The 21,545-nt window shown below is 45.9% G+C and overlaps 1 protein-coding gene and 1 long non-coding RNA gene across 8 annotated transcripts in view; one reads left to right on the top strand and one right to left on the bottom strand.

The window, feature by feature from the left end:
• The window catches only part of LOC148004224 (uncharacterized), a 34,291-nt gene extending 21,855 nt beyond the window's left edge, over positions 1-12,436 (top strand). The window contains exons 2-3 of the long non-coding RNA XR_015627810.1: positions 7,931-8,076; positions 9,892-12,436. This is a non-coding gene — a long non-coding RNA (uncharacterized LOC148004224). The remainder of the gene's footprint in view (positions 1-7,930; positions 8,077-9,891) is intronic.
• Rora (RAR-related orphan receptor A) overlaps positions 1-21,545 on the bottom strand; it is a 733,322-nt gene that overhangs the window by 39,137 nt on the left and 672,640 nt on the right. For all 7 annotated transcript variants that reach the window (NM_001427367.2, XM_087561152.1, XM_087561156.1 and 4 more), the window contains 1 exon segment: positions 1,027-1,112. In NM_001427367.2, the coding sequence (NP_001414296.1) occupies positions 1,027-1,112 (86 nt within the window).

The raw sequence follows: 21,545 nt of genomic DNA, 5'->3' as shown, positions 1-21,545 counted from the left end.
CAATCTGGGTTTGGCTATTACTGTCTCCCAGGCCTTTTGCATCAAATAGCAACTCTCCCACTCATTTTGTGCTACTTTAACCCGGTCTTAGGACTCTTCCCATACAGGCAGAAGAATTTAACATTTAACCAATGGAAATCTGAATAACAGTTTGGGGGCGTGGTCCTGGATCGATTAAGATAAGCATCCTTTTCCCATTCTCACAGTAAGCATGCTCTTCATCCATGGCTCCAGGGTCACAGAATACAAATGGTCGCAGTAGCAATAAGGAAGACACTATGTAGACACAAGCGACACTTCTCAGGTTCTAACAGGTGGGAAGGGCAGGTGTCACGGCTACTTTATGGATGAAGTTGAGGGATTAAAGCTCAGTTCTTCCCATAACTTAACATCTGAATAGCAACAGAAACACTCAGTCACAACCAAGTAAAACTCACGGGAATACCTTCTCATGAATCCAGTAATGGGCTATCTAAGGTGTGTGTGCATGCCCTTTGCAGCAAGGGAGGCCAGAACGGGATGTCAGTGTCTTTCCCTGAAACTCCCTGCCTTATCCCCGGGAGACAGGGTCTCACACTGAACCTGGCGCTCACTGCTGCAGCTAGGCTAGCTGGTCAGTAAGCCTCCGGGATCTCTACCCCAGACGGCTGGGGTAATGGCCATGAGTGGCCATTTCTGGAGTTTCCGCATAGATGCCAGGGAATGCGTCCTCACACACGGAATGCTATTCCCCACTGAACCATCATCTCTCCATCCCAGAGGTATCTCATCAGTGCAGTCGACTCTGGTCCCTCACTCTTGATTCTTCTGCCATCTTTAGGAAAGGACTAGCTAGGTTCTAAGCAACTACAGTGAATACGGTCTAACAGCACAGCACCGACCACAACCTGTCGTCATCACTCAGAAGCTCAAGGAGTAGAACTTTTATATAAAGGTAGACTGGAGGTAAAAAAAAAAAATAAATAGAAATCGCAAAGATGCCTCGTAACACGAATAGAAACAACAACAACAATTCAAACAGCTTACCTTGCAGCCTTCACACGTAATGACACCATAATGGATTCCTGACGATTTGTCTCCACAGATCTTGCATGGAATAATTTCAATTTGAGCTGCAACAGAAGCATGCAACCAGTTAATTACATTTTCTTTTAAACACCTTATAAAAGCGTTCCCCGATCAGCATTTGTATAGCGAAGACTAATAACCTGATAAGCATTACCCTGCATTAACTATTCATTGCTGAACTGCACGAGTCCCCCTAGAGCCCCGGACTAAATTATGGCTGCTCGTTATATAATAGCTTTCGGGTTATTAAAATGGGTCATTTGAGAAGGTGTTTAAGAGCCCACAAGAAGACTGGAATCAGCATTTCAAAGGCTCCTAGAACTGGAGAGTTCGCAGTTTAGGCCTCAGAGCAGAGCAGACACTAATACACGTCCCCTCCTACCCCATCTCATTTTCCGTCATTATTTTTAAAAGGTCATAAATCTGTCTTGGCTGAGCATGTGGCTCTTGACTGGGAGAGAAAAATACACCCCCAAAAAGTCAGGTCTACTTAGGAAAATGATTCAATTCAAAATATTAATAAGTTACGTATGATAGGAAGGGCTCCTCGCTCATCTTTTCAGAGAATTAATGTAGTTGCCGTGTGTTCAAAATTAGTTCATCTCTGTGCAGCCAAAACCTTTCAGCCATAAAGTTAATATCCTGCCCAAATTTAATAATGATGAATTTCGACAAACAGGAGAGGTTGCTTCTGAATTTTTTTTTTATGATGGAAATTGATCTTTTTTGGGGGGGGGTGCAGCATCCATGTATTTTTATGCAATTAATTATTTAAAGCTGCTTGCCTCTGGAAAACCAAATGATTAAGATATGACACCAAAGTTTAATGTCCTGGCCAGGCATATCTCTAAATAAACACACTGTATTTCCAGTGGAGGTAGAAAAAGTAGAATGGAAACCCTGAAATATACAGAATAAAATACACGGGGGAGAAAAAAAATCTCACATTTAACTCATCTCTTAGACCGGGTTTATATGTGAAATCACAGAGACCGAGGCTGGTCTGCGGTGATGGTGATGACCCACCCCCCAACACCCCCATTTACCCAGAATGCTCAGTTGTGCTACATTTACATCCCAAAGTTTCCACACTGGTTGTCACCACAGCACATCATCTGCCAAGTTTAACACCCAGAATAGCAAGGACCACAGTCAGTTTCATTTTATGCCATAGCTAGGTAGCTTTATGCCTCTCACAAAGCAATGGTCTCATCCAGGGACTCTGTTCTCTGTTGTGTGATGTATGCAACACACACACACACACACGAATGCACCGCCTACTCTCTTCTAATGAAATACCACCACTGACTTTAGTACTTGATGCAATGATGTAATAACATCCAAATATACAAAACTACTGAATTAAAACTCACTATAAACCGTGCAGCCTGCTAACTCCCAAGAAGATGAGTGTTGCGCTGACTTCCAGTTATTCTAGAAGGACGGTCCTTTCTTATGTATCTTTTCAGCACTGTATCCCTTGTTTGTCAATCCAAGATTTGGCTGTGTATATATGTGGGTGTGTGCATGTGAGCAATGCCTCTAGAGGCCAGAAGAGGGCGCACAAACTCCCTATAGCTGGAGTTTGTCCACCAGAGGCACCAGGAACCCAACTCAGGTCCTTTTAGAGGAGCAGCAAGCACTCTTTAACTACTGAGGCATCCCTCCTGCCCAGATAGAGACTGTCCAAAATCCACTCAAATTCTTCAGAATCATCTGGAGGCCTACTGCCTCATAATGGTGACACTGCAACTTAGAATTTCCAACCTCGCCTTGCTTGACTTCCTTGAGTCACATAGCATAAGGCCTCGTAGTAAGCGTTCCTTTCAGTATCTTTGCTAGAGTCATGGGAAAGGCTGTCTTCCAGCACCAGGCACTTGTGCTCAACACATTTCAAACAAGTGGCAGAGGGAAAAGGCATCTAAAAAGGGCCATCAGCCCACAGTTCCAACCCGGGTTTTCCCAACTGCACGAACTAGTCTCTAATAAGAACTGGCTGCCTCCACCCTGACCTGCGAGGAAGAGAATAATTAGGCAACACTATTCAGTCCACTTGTTCAACAGAATTTATCTGTGAAATAGAGACAACCCACCAGGAGCTGCCTTCTGCCTGTGTTTACGCTTTACGCTATCACTGAAATGATACCAGCAGCCTCTTTAGCCCCCGCCGTGTAAATCAGCATCAGAACCACTTGAGGCAAATTGAGCATCACTCTTCTTCAACCAGGCCTTTCAAGAACCATCTTCAGGGCATAGGGGTTCAGTGGGTAAACCATCAGCCTTGCACACAGAGGACTGGGTTCCGATCTCCAGCACCCACCTAAATGCATGGTGGGCATGACAGCCAGTCTGAAATTCCAGTGTTTGGCAGGCAGAGGCAAGAGTTTCCCGACCAACTGAATTGGTGCGCACTGGGTTCAATGAAAGACCATGCCTCCACATAGAAACAAGGTAGGGAATGCTTCAGAAAGACGCACGACGGAGCCTTTGATCGCCACATGCATGCACACACAAATACAGCCACACAGATGTAAGGCAGCAAAAGCATCTTCAGTCTGTCTCAGTGATGGGAGATATGTATATATCAATTCTGTATAGGAATCTAAAGGCCATGGAGGTGCCTGGACCCTCCAGGGAAACTATTACTTCCTGAGTCAGATAGGAATGTGAATTCTGCTGCTGTGCACTGGGGTGGAGCAGGAATTAAAACTGCAAGGCGGGGGGGGGGGTTCAGAGAGTTCTAATCCAAATGCTTTAAAATGGCTCCAGTAGTGCTTTAAATTATACAGACAGGTCTGCTGGTCTGCTCATGTCATGGGGAAGGGTTGGAATTATCTCTGCCTTAACACTATCCACCTGGGAATGGCTCACAGCCTGACTGGGGCAGGGCAATGGTTAACGGCAGCACGGACTCAGGCAGCTGGTCTGGTATTGCTGGCTCAGGGTTGGGGGCCTGAGTCAGGCTTCAGCACCCTTGGTTTTAATCCTTACATAAGTTCGGGTCTTTCCGAAGTCAAGGTTATCCAAACCCGAGTTGATTGCACAAGTTTACCTGGAGGCCACAAAGCAAAGAATGAATGGGCTCATGTAGACTCGCTGGTCTGTCCAAGATGAGGCCATTTCCCTAGACCTTTGTTCCCGAGTGCTGTGCTTAGCCTCAGCAGGCCACGTAGGCTAAAGTATCAGAATTAGTTAGAACGAGCTTCTCCAGGCACGTCACAGGTGGGGACCGAACGGCCTCTGTAGAACAAGGTTCAGCTCTATTTGGTCAGATTAAAACTGTTCTGCTAGCTGACCCCCTGCATGGCTGTCTTATCTCAGAAGGTAATTTCAGCTGTGAGTGCTCTTTGGGAGATGAGGAAAATGCACCTGCTCCTACAGCAAGCCCTCTGAATGTCATCTGATCACATGTGTTGACATTCTCACAGCAAACATTCACAACCGGGAGCAAGGCACTCCACTCACCTCTCTGCTCAATTCCCCCAGCATGCAGAAGCCCTCCCCGGTCCTACTGCTACTCAACAGACGGACTCAGATGAATCACAGAGGGGAAAATGATAGTCTCTGCCTCCCAGATATTTCACAAGATGGCCACCAATTTCAGTTTTCATTTCAACAAGAATGATAAAAATTCCTTCACCTCCCATCCGTCCAGCCTTCCCATTCTCAACCAGGAAGCGCTGTCATCCCCACACATCACTCTTTCAGCACAAATGATGTGTCTTAGCCCCTGTATCTACTACACACATGAACTTGGTCAGCATTCCAAACGTTCCCTGTCAGATACCACCATGGTTGACAGTCACATGTACGTAGACTAATCTGCAGCACATATGTATTGCTCCCAGCCAATATCATTGAGCAGTGGACCACTGGAAGCCAGATGTGGCTGTGTGGTCCCAGATTAGCCTCGCAGTGAACGATCTTGCTATGAAAACTTTCATCCGCCCACGTCCCGCACAATCCCCCAATCCTACTGTCTACATAATTCGCTCTTGTGCACTCTAAGCAGTTCAGGCAGGCTCTCCATACTGGCAGAGGCGGACTTCCGGCTGCCAGCGTGCCAATTAACCATGTGATCCTTGAGCTGGGTGCTCAGCACCGTTTGCTTTTTATTTCTAGCCTATGGGAGAGGCAAGGCATCGCTTCCTCCTACGTGTGAGAAGACTGTTTAAGAGCAAATGCAGCTCTGGGGCCTACAAAGTGGCTCAGAGGAAAAGACCTTTGACACCAAACCTGATGACTTGAGCTCAGCCCCTGGGATCCATATGGTAAAAGAGAAATGACTCCTGCAAGTTGTCCTCTGACCACCATATGTGTGCTATGGGCTGTTTGTACCTACATACACACACACAATAATAGAAACAATTTCTCATCATGCCGTCCTGCCAAGCCAAACCATCTGAACAACAGAAACTAGTGAGCTTGCCCTTGGTACATAATCATTCATGGAGGCTCAAGAGAAACCACCCCAGCGACCGGAAAAAGCCTACATGTTAAAGGAACCCGTGTCAGTAGCCAATCCTGGGAATTAGCTTCTAGCATACGGCTGAATGTCACCATTCCCATTCTGGGCTACCCTTTCTATTTCGCAGAATTCCAGGCAGAATGTTTGACCTTCCAGTGACTCACCTCAGGTTTACCAATTCTTAAGCCTGGGACATTAGTTAACCCCTCTCATTCCAGCCTCTTAACCGAAGATTTGCCGGTATGGCACATGAACGGCGCGGCCTCCCTGAGCTGTCTCCATGTAGTTCTATTTGTGCATCCAAATCCAGGCACACACCACATGATTCTTTTAGACTTCACATTCGGATAACTACTAGTTATTTTTACTGTTGTTGTGGATAAGGAGCCCTGCCTCATAGTGGGATGAAATTCTTTCCTCCAGAGTCTAAGCTCTTTGCAAAGTGGGGATAGAGAAAAGCTGCTTATTTGCTAGGGACCTCGGAAGGTGGTTCCTGCTGGCCGCCACGGCAGCTTGGCACACAGCAGCTCTTAGCTGCAGCAATGGTGCACGTCACAAATAGTGGTGGGATGTAGGACATTGTTCTATTGGTTCATAGCAAAAAATAAATGCAGCGTCTATAGACTCTGCTCACGCCAGTGATGGCACATCATCTGTGCACCACACTTTGTGTTAGTGAGAGTGCACAGGACCACTGTGTGCATGTATACGGGGAGGCTAAACGTTGAGAGTGGGTGTCCTCCTCCATGGCTCTCAGCTATTTTTCAGATAGGGGTTTTCACTGAACCCGGAACTTACCAATATAGCTAGACCTGGAATCCTCTGTCTCCATTTCCCCACCCACCTATTTTCTTTTCTTTTTTTTAAACATGGGCGCTAGTGACTGAACTCAGGTTCTCAAGCTTGAGAGGCAAGCGCTTTACCAAATGAGTTTCTCCTCCGCACCCACACTACCTTGAATTGGACTTATGTGCTTGGGGGTGACTTCTGGCTTGCCAAGAAAATGACTAGGGGCTAAACCATGGCTGCAATTATGATAGACTATCTGTCACACATGTGGCTGTCTATCAGTTTTGCTTCTGTTGTGGAAAGAAAACCCAGCAAAGATCTGTTTGGAAAAGGACCTCTCATTTGCACAAAATGTTGAGGTAATTTTTCCCCCTTCTTGGAAGGCTGAGCATGTAGAGGACATTTTCTTTGCCCTGTTACATATTTCTCTAATATTTGAATTTTTTTTCACAACCAGCATGTATTACTTTTGTAAGCAGAAAAACCAATAAAGATTAAAAAGAAAAACCCTAAGGCGTTTGATTTTATTTTCAGTCAAATGGCTGAGTCCCTTTGTGGATTAGTCACTTTATTTTATCCCCAGTTTAAAACTGCTGGGGTATTAAAGGCTCCTGTGGCCGCCCCCATGGCAGTGCACAGAAGCTTGGCCCCTGTGTCAAGGCTGGCTGGCCTACAGCCTCCGTGTTGCTTGGAATGCCTTTTGAAACTCCAGGCCTCTGAAATCTTGGCCGCTTTGGTTTCAGGACCTCTAAAATTGGTTGTGTAGTTTGCACCCTATCTAGGGGAGTCCAGCTGAGAAAGGAAAGGCTTCAACTGGACCTGTGAGCCCTGCTGTGGAGGCTTCTTCTGATTGGTCTGCTTAGTTGAGGTTATTTTATTGTTCAAACCATCCCTTCAGGGGTGGAAGCCTCGTCCACATTGCTACGACATTACACAAGTGCTTGGCAAAAGGGTCAGGAACCCAGTGGTGACTATTTTGTCCCTCGTTCCTTGGGAGGATTGACTGCCCTTGAGGTTCACTGAGCCCTCTCCTTTTATCTCTGTGGTGAGTGGAGAGCACCCTGTCACCCTGAACCTGTGATGTGGAATACAGTGTGGCTCTGTTCCCTGCCCCCTCCCCACCATATGCCATGGTCCAGCTGCACACTCCAAAAACTCATAATCAACTTGTTTTACCGTTGTGTCTACTAAATATATACTACTCAGAATGCTAGTTTTCCCCCAGAAGATAGTCTTTTCTTCCCTTGATTTTGGATTCTTTCATGACAGTACTGAAATCATTGCCACACATCGCCAAAACAATTAGACCCCTAATTAGGAAAGTCCTACCCCTCAACACCCCCTTCCATAAGCAGCCTCGTCATTTCCCGGCAGCACTAACGACAGCCGAGAGTTACAGAGCTCTGTGCGGTTTTCAAAGTTTTCGACCTCATTAACTTGTTTTGACTTCCATGTGCACAGCATCCCTGAAGGAGGCAACTGTTAACGTTCCCATTCTACAGACGGGAAGGGAAGCGTCTGGAGGGTCACATGTACTCCTTCATGTTTAAATATCCTGGAGCTAAATGTGTGGTATCTCTCTCCTTGCTTGGTTTATTATTATAGATGCTATGGACTTGTTACTAGCGGTCTGCCATTCTCAAGAACAAACAACATCAGGGAGAAAGAGACAGAGAGCCATCCAGACAAGAAGAGGTGGTACCAGCCCTGCCAACCTGTCCTCGGACACCCGACTCCCTGGGTGGCCTCCGGTAAGGCACTTAGACATCTACTTCCTCCACCTATAAAATGGGAATCCGTCTTACCTCCCAGGCAGTGGTGGTAAATGAGGTGGTAACCCTCTTTGAAGTTGAAAAAACCCTATATAAACAGGAAGCTTTAGGAAGCTTGGCATATCATTGGCAAGAACCAGGACGCCATGCCCTCACTGCCCACAACCAACCAGTCCACCACAAAGAATCAAAGTACATGGTGCCATAATTTGTACCTATGAGTAGACATACGTAAGTTCTTGAGGACTGGTATGTTTGGGCGTTGCTATGGTAGTCTCAACCTGAAGACAAAAGGCCCTTAAGATGGCAACGTCACAGCAAAGTCCATGGAGTCACACTATTGAATCAAGGCTAGATCAGTCATTTGGGACCATCACCCATGCCATGGTGTCTACTTGGTAAACACAGTCCACGTTCCTGTGATCATCAGACACTGCAAGGTTCAGTATTAAGGGTTTTTAATCGACTCGAGTGATGCCCTCCAATCCCCAGTCAAGTTACTTCATTAAAAGAAACAAAGACCTGTACTATTCTGTGCTCTTGAAGACCTAAACTTTACTTGAGAGAGAGAGAGAGAGAGAGAGACAGAGACAGAGACAGAGACAGACAGAGACAGACAGAGACACACTGAGGCGCAAACCCAGGCCCTTGTGGTACATGCCAGGCGAGCACTCGGGCCTATGTCCTTGGTCCATGAAATCATTTCTTAAAAACTTCACATTGATGGAGGTTTCTTCTAAAGCTTCACAGCTTTTTAAAATATTTTTTCAAGACATAATTGTAAATACCCATTCAGCATACAAACACACACATAGGCATACAAATACACATAGACACATCTCAACCTTAAGTGACAAAGATTGCAAACTGTAATTAAAACTGAGCACAACTGGACATTTGGAAGGTGGACTGCTTTGCATGCAATTTAGATGGAAAAGAGTTAAACCAGGAGGCCAGAACGTCCCAGAATGAATTCACAGAAAGCTGGGCTGGCTGAGTGTACAGGAAGTCTGTGAAGAATAAGGAAGCTAGGCCCGCCTTCTCATGTGGTTTCCTGTGAAGATACAGGTAGCCCTGACAATGGGGACAGAAACATTAATCCCTTGCAATGTTCCCATCCCAACCAGATTAAGCTTTCCTTAGAAAAACCTGATTCACATTCCCTGATGCATTTGTGTCTTTGCTAAAAGCCAAATCCAGATGAGCCTGCTCATCCCTAGACAGGGACACTCTATCCAATGAGAAGGAAATCAGGGAACCGGAGGCTTTGATTTTTAGATCCAAGTTTCCCTTGCATTCTCCACCTACATAGTTAGACACGGAATGTCTAAATTTAAAGTAACTGACTCCTTTACCTCTTTTGGTAACTCCCTAGTAACCAACTAAACCTTGAGCAACATGACTTGACCAGCAAGACGACGATGCTTCCTAAGACGTCATTCTGCTCATAAACTGGGCCAGACGCTGAGTAACCCCTGCCCCCAGAGGGTGCCACTCAGATGGCAAATAGAAACTCTCTTCTCTTCTTGTTTTCCCAAATCTTATCCCTTTCAACCATAAAGCACATCTGTGGCCATGATCTGTGGTCTTAATTGAAATTAGAGACTTAGAAAAAGGTCACTAGATATTTTGCCAAAACTCCCAGTTGGAATAAGCTTCTTCAAAGATTTGATAATGAACTAGAAGATTCTGGAATCATATATATGTATGTATCTCTATCTCGATTTCTTGATTTCTTTCTCTTTCCTTCTTTCTTTCTTCACAGTATATAGTTCTTACATTTTTTTTTTCTAGGTCTCCAGGATGAGGGAACATTTAGAAAACTCCTGCTGAATTTTTTTGGTGTGGGTTAAAAATTATTTCATGGTATTTCATCGGAAAAAAGTAATCCATTTTATTGGTTGGTTAGACTATGCTCAAGGGGAGATTCAGATAGCTTATTTTTAAATAGGTGTACCTTACGTGCTACTAGACGCAAAATGTCATCTGTCTGAAAAAGGTGCATCTAATCTTTTTTTAGATCACCCTTACTATACACACCACACTCTCCTTACCACTACCAGCAAGAACACTCATACCACATTTAGGTTAAGTTTTTCTTTCCTTCTAGCTGAGGGCAGAGGGTCAGCAGCTTGCTGTCGTCATTCAGAATCTCTTTCTTCACAGAAGCAGAGGAGAGGGGTTTTAATGACTAAACCCAATCTGGAAATCTCATCTAGTTTCTGCCCAACCAGAACCATCAGAATTACTCTTACAGCCTTTCAGGATACAATCTCACCTAATATAATTACAGCACAGTCCTCACACCCAAGCTCAAGGAAAAAAAAACCCCTCCATTTTACAGATCCCCCCTTCTTCCTACCTGCCTGTGTAGAGAGCAAGCTAGATCCATTTTATAATCGTGGTATTTCCATTTGGAACCTTCTTAAGGGATGGCCACATATAGTGCTATGAAAAGAACTACCAGATGATTCAATTCCACAAGTAAACGGGGGAGGGGGGGACATGTGGACATAGAAATGGGTTTTTACAATAACTGGGCTGTTTAAGTCTATTTGCCCTGTGTTTTCTGAGTGTGGTCTCTGGTGTCCTTGGCACACGGCGCCACCCTGCACTGAGTACATACTTCTGAACAGTCTGTCTGCCTCAGGGCACTCCACAAAAGGCCAGAGTCTCCTGCCTGAAAAGCCAACCATTGATTGCTAATTCCAGTTGCCCACATTCCATGACCTCCTCTGGCCAAAACCAGATGGATGAGGTAAGATGTGTGGAACTGGGTCAAAGTCACCAGAAATCAGGTTAAGTCACACAAGTGTACCCGGCAAAGAAGCCTGTTGTTTCTTTCCATGACCCTGAGTGGTTTTGGAAGCGCAGTGGCTGCCCCTTGCACAGCAGATGATGTCAGTAAGGAAATATGCTCCAACCAAATAAACCCTGGATTTGTGACGAAAAATGGGGGAAAAAACATGTAATTTTAAACCTTGAGAATGCATTACCTCCCTCTGCATCAAGCCACAGAAGACCAGAAAGATGATATCCAACACTCACACAGTCATGGAGCACAGGGCCACTAGAGCTAAGCGTTGAAGGCCCACAGATGGTCAACAGTGAGGATGAAGAAGAGGACGACCAACCCAAGGCCTGTGTTCCATCTCCACGATATCTGCTATCTTCCTATTATTCGTGGGGAACGGAACTTGGTGTGACAGAGAAGAGTCTGGTATTTTGTTAGAACCCGCAAGCAAGAATTTAGGGCCGGTAGAGGCAGAAGGGCAGATTTTAAGCTTTGTAGAATCATAGGCTGGGGATGTCGCCCAGTTAGCAGAATGTTTGCCTGGCATGCATGAAGCTCTCTGGGTTCCATCCCCACCATTACATAAACTGGGTGTGGTAAGCCTTGTAAGCACTTGGGAGGTGAAGGCAGGGGGATCGGTGGTTCAAAGTTATTCTTTACCGCATAGCAAGTTCAAGGCCAGCTGGGCTATGCAAGACCCTGTCTCAATAAAAAGACAAAGGATGAATGGCTAAACTCTTGACTGACAAATTTCACCAGTTCCCCAGTATATCCAGCTTCTTGGACACAGTCAATAACATCTGAACACTAGTTCTGACAAATTCAAATATGTCATGATATCTTTCTTGATTACAATCCAATAGTGATTTTTTCCTTCTCTCCCTCCCTTCTTCCTTCCCTTCCTCCCTCTTTCCCTTCCTCCTTATTTTGAGCAACAGGGTCTCACTATGCAGCCTTGGCTGGCCTGAACTCACTACTGTAGAGTAGGCTGGTCTCAAACTGACATCGACTTGCTTGCCTCTGCCTCCCCAGTGCTGGGATTAGAGGTGTGCACCAAGAGGTGTACACTGACCTTCAATGGTGTTTCTTAAATATTCTCCTCCACCATGCATTTTTAAGACAACCAGTATAGCCAGGCATGGGAATAATCAGAAAAATGACAGAGGCATTTCTCTCTATCCCATCTCTGAATGCATACTTGGAAAACTTAGACAGAGAGATAGTTCCACTGTTCACTGTAAAACCCAAATCAAGGAGAAAATGGGTAGCAAGAGTGACCAAAAGCTCAAGCCCAGTTGTTTCTTTCACCAGTCTTGGGTGGGCAGAAACTTCTGGCTATTTCTTGGCTGGTAAGGGAAAAATATGGGAAAAGACACAAGAGTCTGGGGGCAGGTTTGGTACTGGTAAGACCCGAGAGAGTGAGTGCTCTGGACCAGGCTGAGAGGCTGTAAGATCCATTTTATTCTGACACCCGAATATAAATTCACATGCTGTAACATCTTATAAGTGTCATTTTTTTCCAGTAAAAAGAACTGTGTACCTTGGAGCTATGCATGTACGGTATGTGCCTGTGCACATGTGTATGTGTGTATCTGGGGGAAGTGGGCAGAAGAGACACTCATCCTCAGGCACGCCACCCACTTCCTTTGAGAGAGTGTTTGTGCCTGAACCTGGAGCTCACCGATTTGGCCAGCTTAGCTGGCCAACAAGCCTCAGGGATCCTCCTGACTCTGTCTCCCCAGCTGGAGTTAACGAGGGTGATGCTGTGCCTGGCAATCTTAGGTGGAACTCAGGTCCTCCAGGGCAAGCATTCAACCGACCAAACCCCTCCATCAGCCTGCAGCTGTTTTTATTTAAGTCCTGAACAGGAGCAAGGCAGGAACACAATAGCCAGGTGGAGACACGGTCCTACATCAGGTGCTGTTTTTGCTTGTGACAAACATTTCAGATGACCTTCTGGCCATCCTGGTCTGCCTATCGACTATCAACATTAGGCTGTGTGGGTATTTGTCATTGAAGACAGCTTGAGTGACTGTGACATATTCACTCAGAAGTGACTTGTAATTTGCAGTGAAAGTGTGCCATTTGCAGACTTTGGTACCTCAGGATGTCGAGACTTGGAATGTGCTTCACTCCCACTGCAGGACCTTCCACACAGGATAGAAACACATCTGATTCCTGGCAACTTCTGGGGTGCAGCATATTGTCATAGCCAAAACCCTGAACAGCAACTCTCTCAAGGCCAATGGCTACTGCCATCTTGTTTCACTATATGCACACGTGCGCATGCCCACATACACACTCTCCTTCCCAATACCTCACTAATGCACACTACATCTACCACATGCAATATTGTGCCTGTTTACCACACACTCACACAACACGGGTGCACCCCCTACACACATACACATACACACACACACACACACACACACACATAAATGCATGTAGCTGTAAGTGTCATTACCCCATGCTGGGCAGTGGGGGCAGGAACATGAACTGGGCACCAAGAGCCCACTAAAACAGCCTTACTCCAGATTAAACTCCAGCTTCCCCGAGTGTAAATGTGCGATAAAAGTTGAAGTTATTTTGAGAGGAGAGGAAGGTAAAATATCAAGTTTTAAATTCCTAAACTCTATAGCCTGAGGTGGAGTCTCTCTTACCTCTTCCTAGCTCTGCAGACCTGAGCAATTCATTAAGTGTGTTTCCTCATGTTTAAAACAGTTCCCACCTCATTATTACGGTCTATACGTGCAAAGGACCCCGTAACATCACAGTCACGAGCAAGTGCTCAGTGAGCATTAGCTGTGATCATCATCTCTGCCTGTCTGTTAAGGACGGAATATGTGGCAGGTAGGACTGCAGCTGGAATGGATGCAGCTTGGAAAAATGACAAGGGTTAAGTCGCCAGTTCTTACTGTGTGGAGCAGCTTTACTGGGATTGCATAGACCTAACCAAGAAATAACCCTCAAGTGGCACAAAAAGCATCAAAAGAAACCAACGCTTCTTTCTAGAGCACGGCCACAGCAGAGGTGGCACCCTGGAGAAGTGCTGAGAGGAGAGGAAGTGGGGGAGAGGCCCCACACACCAGCACACTGTGGTCAAGTCGGGGAAGTCTGATCTGCAGGGTAGGAGGCACTCATGGGTCCCTGTGACCTGAGAACCATGGATCAGACACTTGGGCTAGAGAGCGACCATCTTTCCCCCAGGACTTGCCTCCACTTCTGTCTTTACCTCCCCAGCTTTGGACAGGCAGCTGGAGCATGGTTGTCTTTATCTTGCTAACCATGGGGATGCGCTTCTGTGGCGAGCACTAGCAGACGTCATCCAGTGAGGGAAAGGGGCAACAGAAAGAATGGATGTAGAAAGAGTGTGACCAATTTCCTTGTGTTTTGGCTTAGAAAGGGAATACTTTGAGATGTTCACTTCGAGTCTTGCAAAGGATTAGAGCTAGCACATTGTTTCTATATAACCAGTTCCTCTTGTCTTGCCTATTTTCCCCCTTATGTATATGTGTATTTCTATGTGCATGTGGAGGAGGGCAAAGGACAACCTTGACTGTAGTTCCTCAGAGACATTCAGTCTGCTTTTTTGTTTTGTTTTGAGACAGGGTTTCTTTGTGGCCTGGAAATTAACAAGTAGGCTAGGCTTAGCTAGCCAGTGAACCAGAGGGATCCTCCTGTATCTGCCACTCCTCTAATGGGATTAAAAAGAAAGTGTCACCATGTCTGGCTTTTTAAAATGTGAATTCTCGGGATCAAGTTCAGGTTCTCCTGCTTCTGAGGCAAGCAGTCTACTGATGGCACTCTCGCTTCAGCCTTCTCTTGCCTTGTTTACAAAATACTTACTCCTATCAGTGAGTCCTTCAATACCACCTCATGCTATGGCAGGAGACACGGGGCAAATGCAAGGCTAAGGCAGCGTTGATGGAAAAGAAAAAAATAATAATTTGCGTGTCTTTTAGAAGTAAACAATTGCAAATGAAAGTGCTATACCAGGAATTTGCTCAGATTTCTGTCTCTTTGAGGGTCTGCCCCAGGCTTTAAATTGGTAGAGACAGCACCCACTGTAGGCCACATTAGTGCTGTAAGCCCAACCCCCAGCATTGCACATTTTCCAAACAAACCCATTGTCATCTATGGTGCACCTTAGGGTCTCAAGTTGCATTGTGTCCACCCACAAATGCCCAGGCTAATGGATTCTAAAGAACAAGGCCATCCAGCACACCAGAATAATGTCCAAGTGCAGCCACACTATAGCATGAACCTCCAGGCCACAGCCTTTCCTCTTAGGTGCTGAGGGGCCAACACTAAGTATGGTGCCTAGGGCAGCCCCAACTTCCAGGAAAACCAATTCAACTGCTCACTGTGCTGCACCCTGGTTACTCCATGTTATTCAAAGGGACCCAATCAAAGATACTATCACTGCAAACAATTCCCAGAAGTGGAGTTCAAGAAGGGTTAATGCCCAGAAAACTTGTGTATAATTAACTAGTGTATAGATGTCTAAGTTCAAATTCTGAGTGGGACTGGAGGTTTTTCAGATCCCTAACCTCTGGTACGTTAGCTTTACATTTCAGTCATGCCTCCAGCAGTCTCACCAATCACAGGAAGTGTGGCTATCCCCTACTCTGAATGAAAAGTCACATCCCAGATGTGAAAGTAAAGAGGTACTTGCTTGGGGAGAAAAGGGTATACAGATGAAATTCGAAGGGGTGTGAAAGGGATGAGAGAGAGCAATAGAGGTGAATGTGATCTGTGTGTGTGTGTGTGTGTGTGTGTGTGTGTGTGTGTGTGTGTGTGTGTGTGTGTGAGAGAGAGAGAGAGAGAGAGAGAGAGGCTGTCAAGTAATAAAAGAAACATTTTAGAAAAGAAAAAAAATGCCACTCAAAAGATGTCACAGGGTAAAGTTTAAACCATCCCCAGCTTCCAAACTAAATACTAATATTTAGATTAAAACCCAACATTTCATTCCTGGGATTAGCTTTTTGAGATGTCGACAATGTAAACTGATGGTTTTGCTCTGGAACTTAGCATAGCTGGTGGCAAAGCAGTCAGTTCACCAGAAACACCAGTCTGTCGCAGGCACTTCCCCAGAGCGAATCACTGTACCCCCAGAAGAAGATCAGTCTTTCCTACTGGGTTCTAACGACTGCCAAGTTTTCAGGCAGGGGAGTCCTTTCAGAGCAAAGCTTTTGTTTTCTTCTTTCCTCATCACTGGCTTTTGCACACTGCTAATTAATTTATAAATGTAATTCCCACCCCAGAGTCTCAGGTAACCCAGGCTGGTTTCAAACTTGCTCTATAGCGGGGGATGACTTTGGACTTTCGGTCACTAACTCCTAAATCTACCTCCTGCATGTTGTTATTACATACGCTATCATGCCTGAGATCAAACCTGGCTCTTCATGCATGTCAGGCAGGCACTGTGCCAACTGGGTTTCAGCTCCAGCCCAGTTACAAACATTCACTGAGAAACTTCAAGGCCCAGTGCCAAACACTAGGCTTCTAAAGATGTGGAAGGAAGAAGACTCACAGCAATGGTTTCTTTCAATGATTTCAAATGTACGGTTGTTACAATGTATCATTCGGGCAGTTTCCCTTAAAGGGATTAAAGGCAACAGTTGAGATGGAGAAAAATCACTTTTTGATGCCCATGAGCAGTTTGCCTTAGGCTAACCTGAATGGGGGTAGGCGGGGTTCAAGGGTTTGTGGAACCCTTGGCATCACCACACACCAGATCTCCTAAGCTGGCTCCTAACCCGACAGGTAGCTGTCCTCTTCATCACTGTCAGGATGCCACAGCCCACATTCAACTGTAACAGTAACAAAATGTGGAGCAAGGACTCCAGGGCTCGCTTAACAAAGTCCACAAATCAGGGAGTTATTAACTAGTCCATGAATTGGATTCAGTATCAAGTGTCATTTGAATTAATATGGGTTGTGTCTACAGAGAAAACGGCTGCTAAACTGGGGGAGATTAGTCACAAATTCTTTAACCGTGCGTCTAAATGGCCAGTGGGCCTTAGGGTGTGAGCTCACAAGTGGCAGCCCCAAGAAGGACTTTTCCAGAAACATCGTCATTTGTCCCAGTCTAATGTGGCCATTTTTCCTCTTTTGCAGCAAGCTCAAACAATCCCCAGAAAAAGGCAGAGCAATGGAAAATAGTGTAGTGCTTGTGAATATTTTTCAGGGGCATCCTTTACACAGTAAGAAAGGATCCTCCCTCCCCCAACCCAGTCTCTGCTCCTCAGTTTCTTAAGACAAGGTCTCCTTGTGGCTCAGGCTCACCTTGAATTCTATGAGTCGAGGACTGGCCCCAAACTCCTGATCGTCTAAGCCTCCACTTCCCAAGTGCTAGGATTTCAGGCCTGGACTCCCATACTTGGCTCAAAGGCCTGAAACTTTAGCCCATTTGAATCTCTCTAAACATACCTACACATGAGGAGAAACCTCCAGAGATAAGTTTATGTCAATGAGAGTGACCATTCCAGGTTCTTCTGGGGAGGAGTTCCTCTCTTTGCCTCTGGCTGGACAGTGTTAGGGGAGCAATGACTCTGACAGAATCTAACATGCGTGGAACACAGAATGGGGAACCTGGAAGGTTAACAAAAATCTCATGGCTACAGATGCCCCAAAGTTATAGCAGGCCAGTGACCTCTGAACACCTTCATCATCTGTTCCCTTCATTTTCTAGAAGAAAGTGAGGGGTCCCTATTCTCTTCCAAAGAGAGCATAGGTACTGTCTCCCACACCAAAACCAGGACTGGTCTCTGACCTCCGTCACAGAACACTTTGCAATACTTCTCTTGTAAACCTTGAGTGCAGATGGGAGGAGAAGGACGTGCTGGCTCCTTCCTGGCCCTCCGTCCCATCCCTGAAAAGGAAAGTAACCTGGGACATTTTTGAGTGGTTGCTGTTAGTTTTTCCAGGGCATTAGTGACTGGGTACTCTAGATCATCATGTCCACCTTTGCAGGAGGAGCACAGCCACCATGAAGAAACGATCAAGACATCGCAGGAGGCAGAGGCAATTCCAGAGAGGATTGCTCACAAATGTCGTGGCAGTGCTGTCATCATTGGCACAGATGTTTGGCTGTCCTGTCTGATTGGCTGGTTTGAAGGGACAAAGTTCATGGGAAGGGATGATGCTTCCTGGTACATCTGTTAAAATAAAATCAGCCCTGCCTCCTAGTAACATCTAAAACTTGGAGTGAGCCCCTGCCGTCATATTGTAGTTCTCCTGTTTAACGAGGGTGGACTTGGTGGAAATTCTGATTTTGTTACCCATTGCCGCCGATTAAAAGACACTTTCTGATGTCATGATGCCCTGAAATAAACCAACTTGTTTGCTGAAACTACCTACACACAAATTAGAAAATTATATGACAGCCAGTTTCTACAGCCTGCAGCCGGGGACACAGGTTATTACGACAAGCAGTCGTCGGCAGGGTTTTTAGTTTCGCAGTAAAAGAAGATGACTTGAAAGGACTCAGTGGTTTTGATGTTCTTCTGAAATGAAAACCCTTCACGAGGGCATACCATTGTGTTGTCATTAATGCCAGCCATGCGAAAACACTGTCTCCATGGGAGGTGCAGTCATCTCCCAGCTGAGACCTCAACTTTCCACTCGCTGGCTTGCAGGGTCCTGTCCTAGTACTTCTCCAGAGACTCAGAGCAATTCATTCTAAGCTAGCGCTCTCTCTCTCTCTCTGTGTGTGTGTGTGTGTGTGCGTGCGTGCGTGTGTGTGTGCGTGCGTGCATGCCTGTGTTTTTAAACAATATTGTGACAGTTTCAGGATTGAACCCAGCATCTTGCCCATGCTAAACAAGTGGCCTACCCCAGCTCGGACATCACTCTAGTATATATAAGCAGCCAATTTATTTTAACGTCATCCAGTAATGGTCACAGGAAGACATACCTCTTTTTGAGAAACTCTATAAGTTAATGACAAAGTCCTCAAGGTTTAGGAGGCGAGACGTTCAAATGTGCATTATATAAGCTCAAAGTAACATGGGTAAGAATGCGGTCACAGCATAGTGGCTTTCCATTGCTCTAATTGAACCTCTTGATATGCAGAGATTAGTAAGATCCCGCTGAGGAGGTACGGCAGAACGGTAGCATTTGTCAATGTGTTTGATGATAGATAGCACCTTTCATGATCTGAGTCTGTTGCCTGACTACATTGAAAACACAACAAAGTATTGTACGTCATCTGAAAAATGGGTAAAGGAAAGGAAGCTTGGCAGGTGGTGTGGACTTAGTGCTATAATAATAAAATCACGGCTGACTTGCGCTCTATGGAATGGAGTTGGGCACTAGAAAGGAGTAAAGCTAGTTGATTTGGTAGGAAGTGTACCAGGGTGGTGAGTGCATATGTGTATGTTTTCCCTCTACTATTCATTCTCTCTCTCTCTCTCTCTCTCTCTCACACACACACACACACACAAACACACACACAGAGAGAGAGAGAGAGAGAGAGAGACAGACAGACAGACAGACAGACAGACAGACAGAGGGACAGACATATAGACACACAGATTAAACAGAAAGACATTGAGAGAAAGACACACAGAGAGAACACACAGGCTATTTTCCTTCTTCTGCTCCTTGTCTATAACAAAACCATCAGGGAACAGGCAAAACAGAGTGAATGTTTGCTGTAATTTGGGTAGTTTTGATAGTTTAAGAACAAGCTACCAAAATGTAGTAGAGAGCACCTTTCCGTTTTCCAAGCTACAACCTATTTGTACCTTCTTACAGTGATGGAAGAACTCAGATCCCAGCAACCATGTAACATTTCACTGTGGGCCCATGCATGTCTGGCATCCTGGTTAATTTTATGTTAACTTGATATAAGCTAGAAAAAGCAGGTTGAGCAAACCAGGGTGAGCAAGCCAGTAAGCAGCACCCCTCCATGGCTTCTGTATTAGCTCTTGACTCCAGGTTCCTGTCTTCTTTGAGCTCCTGTCCTGACTTTCTTTGATGAAGAACAATGATAAGTAAGTGTAAACTGAATAAAACCTTTCCCTAACCAACTTGCTTTTTGGTCATGTTGTTTCAATTACAACAATAGAAACCCTGATTAAGATACCTGTAATCCCAGCACCAAAAGGGATGGAGACAGGAGGATGACTGGGCTTGCTAGACTGCCAGCTTGGAAAAAAAAATGTGAGCTTCTGAGTCAGGGAGCAATAGAGGAAAATGACCTCCTATGTCTTCTACAAGTACATGAGTACACACACACACACACACACACACACACACCAGCCTTTTCTTTACTCTTCAGCCAAGCCAACTGAAGCCTAGAGAGGCAAAAGGATTCTCAAGCTGGGGTGGCACTGGTATGGCTCACCTGGGAGGAGGGAGCAGAAATTGGGTTTCCTGGTATTTATGTGAACCTTGGAGGTCATAGGGCCTCAATTTTGAGGGCAAGAAACACAGGACTGCTTATGGTTCACAGTGGTGAAGTTAGGGAGAGACTATGAGCTTTGGACATCAGGTAGAACAGCTGGGGAATGGGCAGAGTTACTGGGAGAAGAGATACTTAGAAAAGAGAGAAAGCCCACACTGAAATGGCTATTCTATCCCTGGTCCATCTCATTCCTCCCTACAGCACACTGCAGATACACCCAGAGACTCAGAACTGCTACTTGGCCTTTAAAGTCTCCCTTAATATCTGTCCTCAGGTGCACAGGAACTCAAAACCCAGAGATATCCCTGGCCCTCTCACCACATGTCACCTGCTGTGACTATCTGGACTCATTCTTGATGGCATTTATCACCTCTGGAAGGCTGTGAGCTGTCACTGGGGACTTAGAGTGTCAGATGTTCTGAGTGGAGACCTGCCTTTCTTCTTCATGGTATGTATTAGTGCCTTGCTCTGTGCCTAACACACACAGGTGCCCAAAGCAAGGGAGGAGTTCGTGAATCCCACCAACTGCTTCTTTCTTATGAGTGTGCTGACTCCGGAGTGGAAAGAAAAGGCTACTGCAGACATCTAAGGGCACTGCCAGGCATTCCCTTCTTGCACGGATATTGAACAGGAAGAATCAAAAGTGTCCCTGACTTCCCAGGCAAGCCTGTCTTCTGAACGACATTACTCATTTTAGCCAGCAGCCCAAAGAGGCCAAAGGGTTTCACAGGACCGGAAGAAAAGGCCAACGGGAGTGCTGGAGATATGGTTTAGCAGCTAAGAGCCCTTGTTCCACAACTGTGAAGACGGGAGTTCAGGTTCCATCACCTATGTAGCAAGCCAGGCGCCCAATGCCCAGCTGTAACCCGGCTCCGGAAGGGGTGGGGACATAAAATCTTTGAGGCCTGCCGGCTTCCAGCCCAGCTCCAGATCGGGGAGAGATCTTGTCCCAAAGGAATAGATGGAGAAGGACTGAGTGAAGCAGTTGCCACCCCCTCAGCCCTCCACACCTGCACACAGGCATGCACACTTACACATGCATGTGCACACACTCACACAGACACACAATACACAAATCTTTCTAGAAGACTAGGGAGAAGAAATTGGCTCCGTGGTTACAGAGAGCTTGCTGCTCTTCCAGAGGGCTGTAGCTCAGTTCCCAGCATCTCGTGGCTCACAACTACCTATGATCCCAGCTCCAGGGGACCTACCTGGTGCCCCTTTCTGGCCACCACCACA

Source organism: Rattus norvegicus, chromosome 8 (assembly GCF_021556685.1).
Source record: "Rattus norvegicus strain SHRSP/BbbUtx chromosome 8, alternate assembly SHRSP_T2T, whole genome shotgun sequence".
Taxonomy (NCBI): domain Eukaryota; kingdom Metazoa; phylum Chordata; class Mammalia; order Rodentia; family Muridae; genus Rattus; species Rattus norvegicus.
Note: the sequence above shows the minus strand (reverse complement) of the source record. Positions and strands in the feature narration are given on the sequence as shown.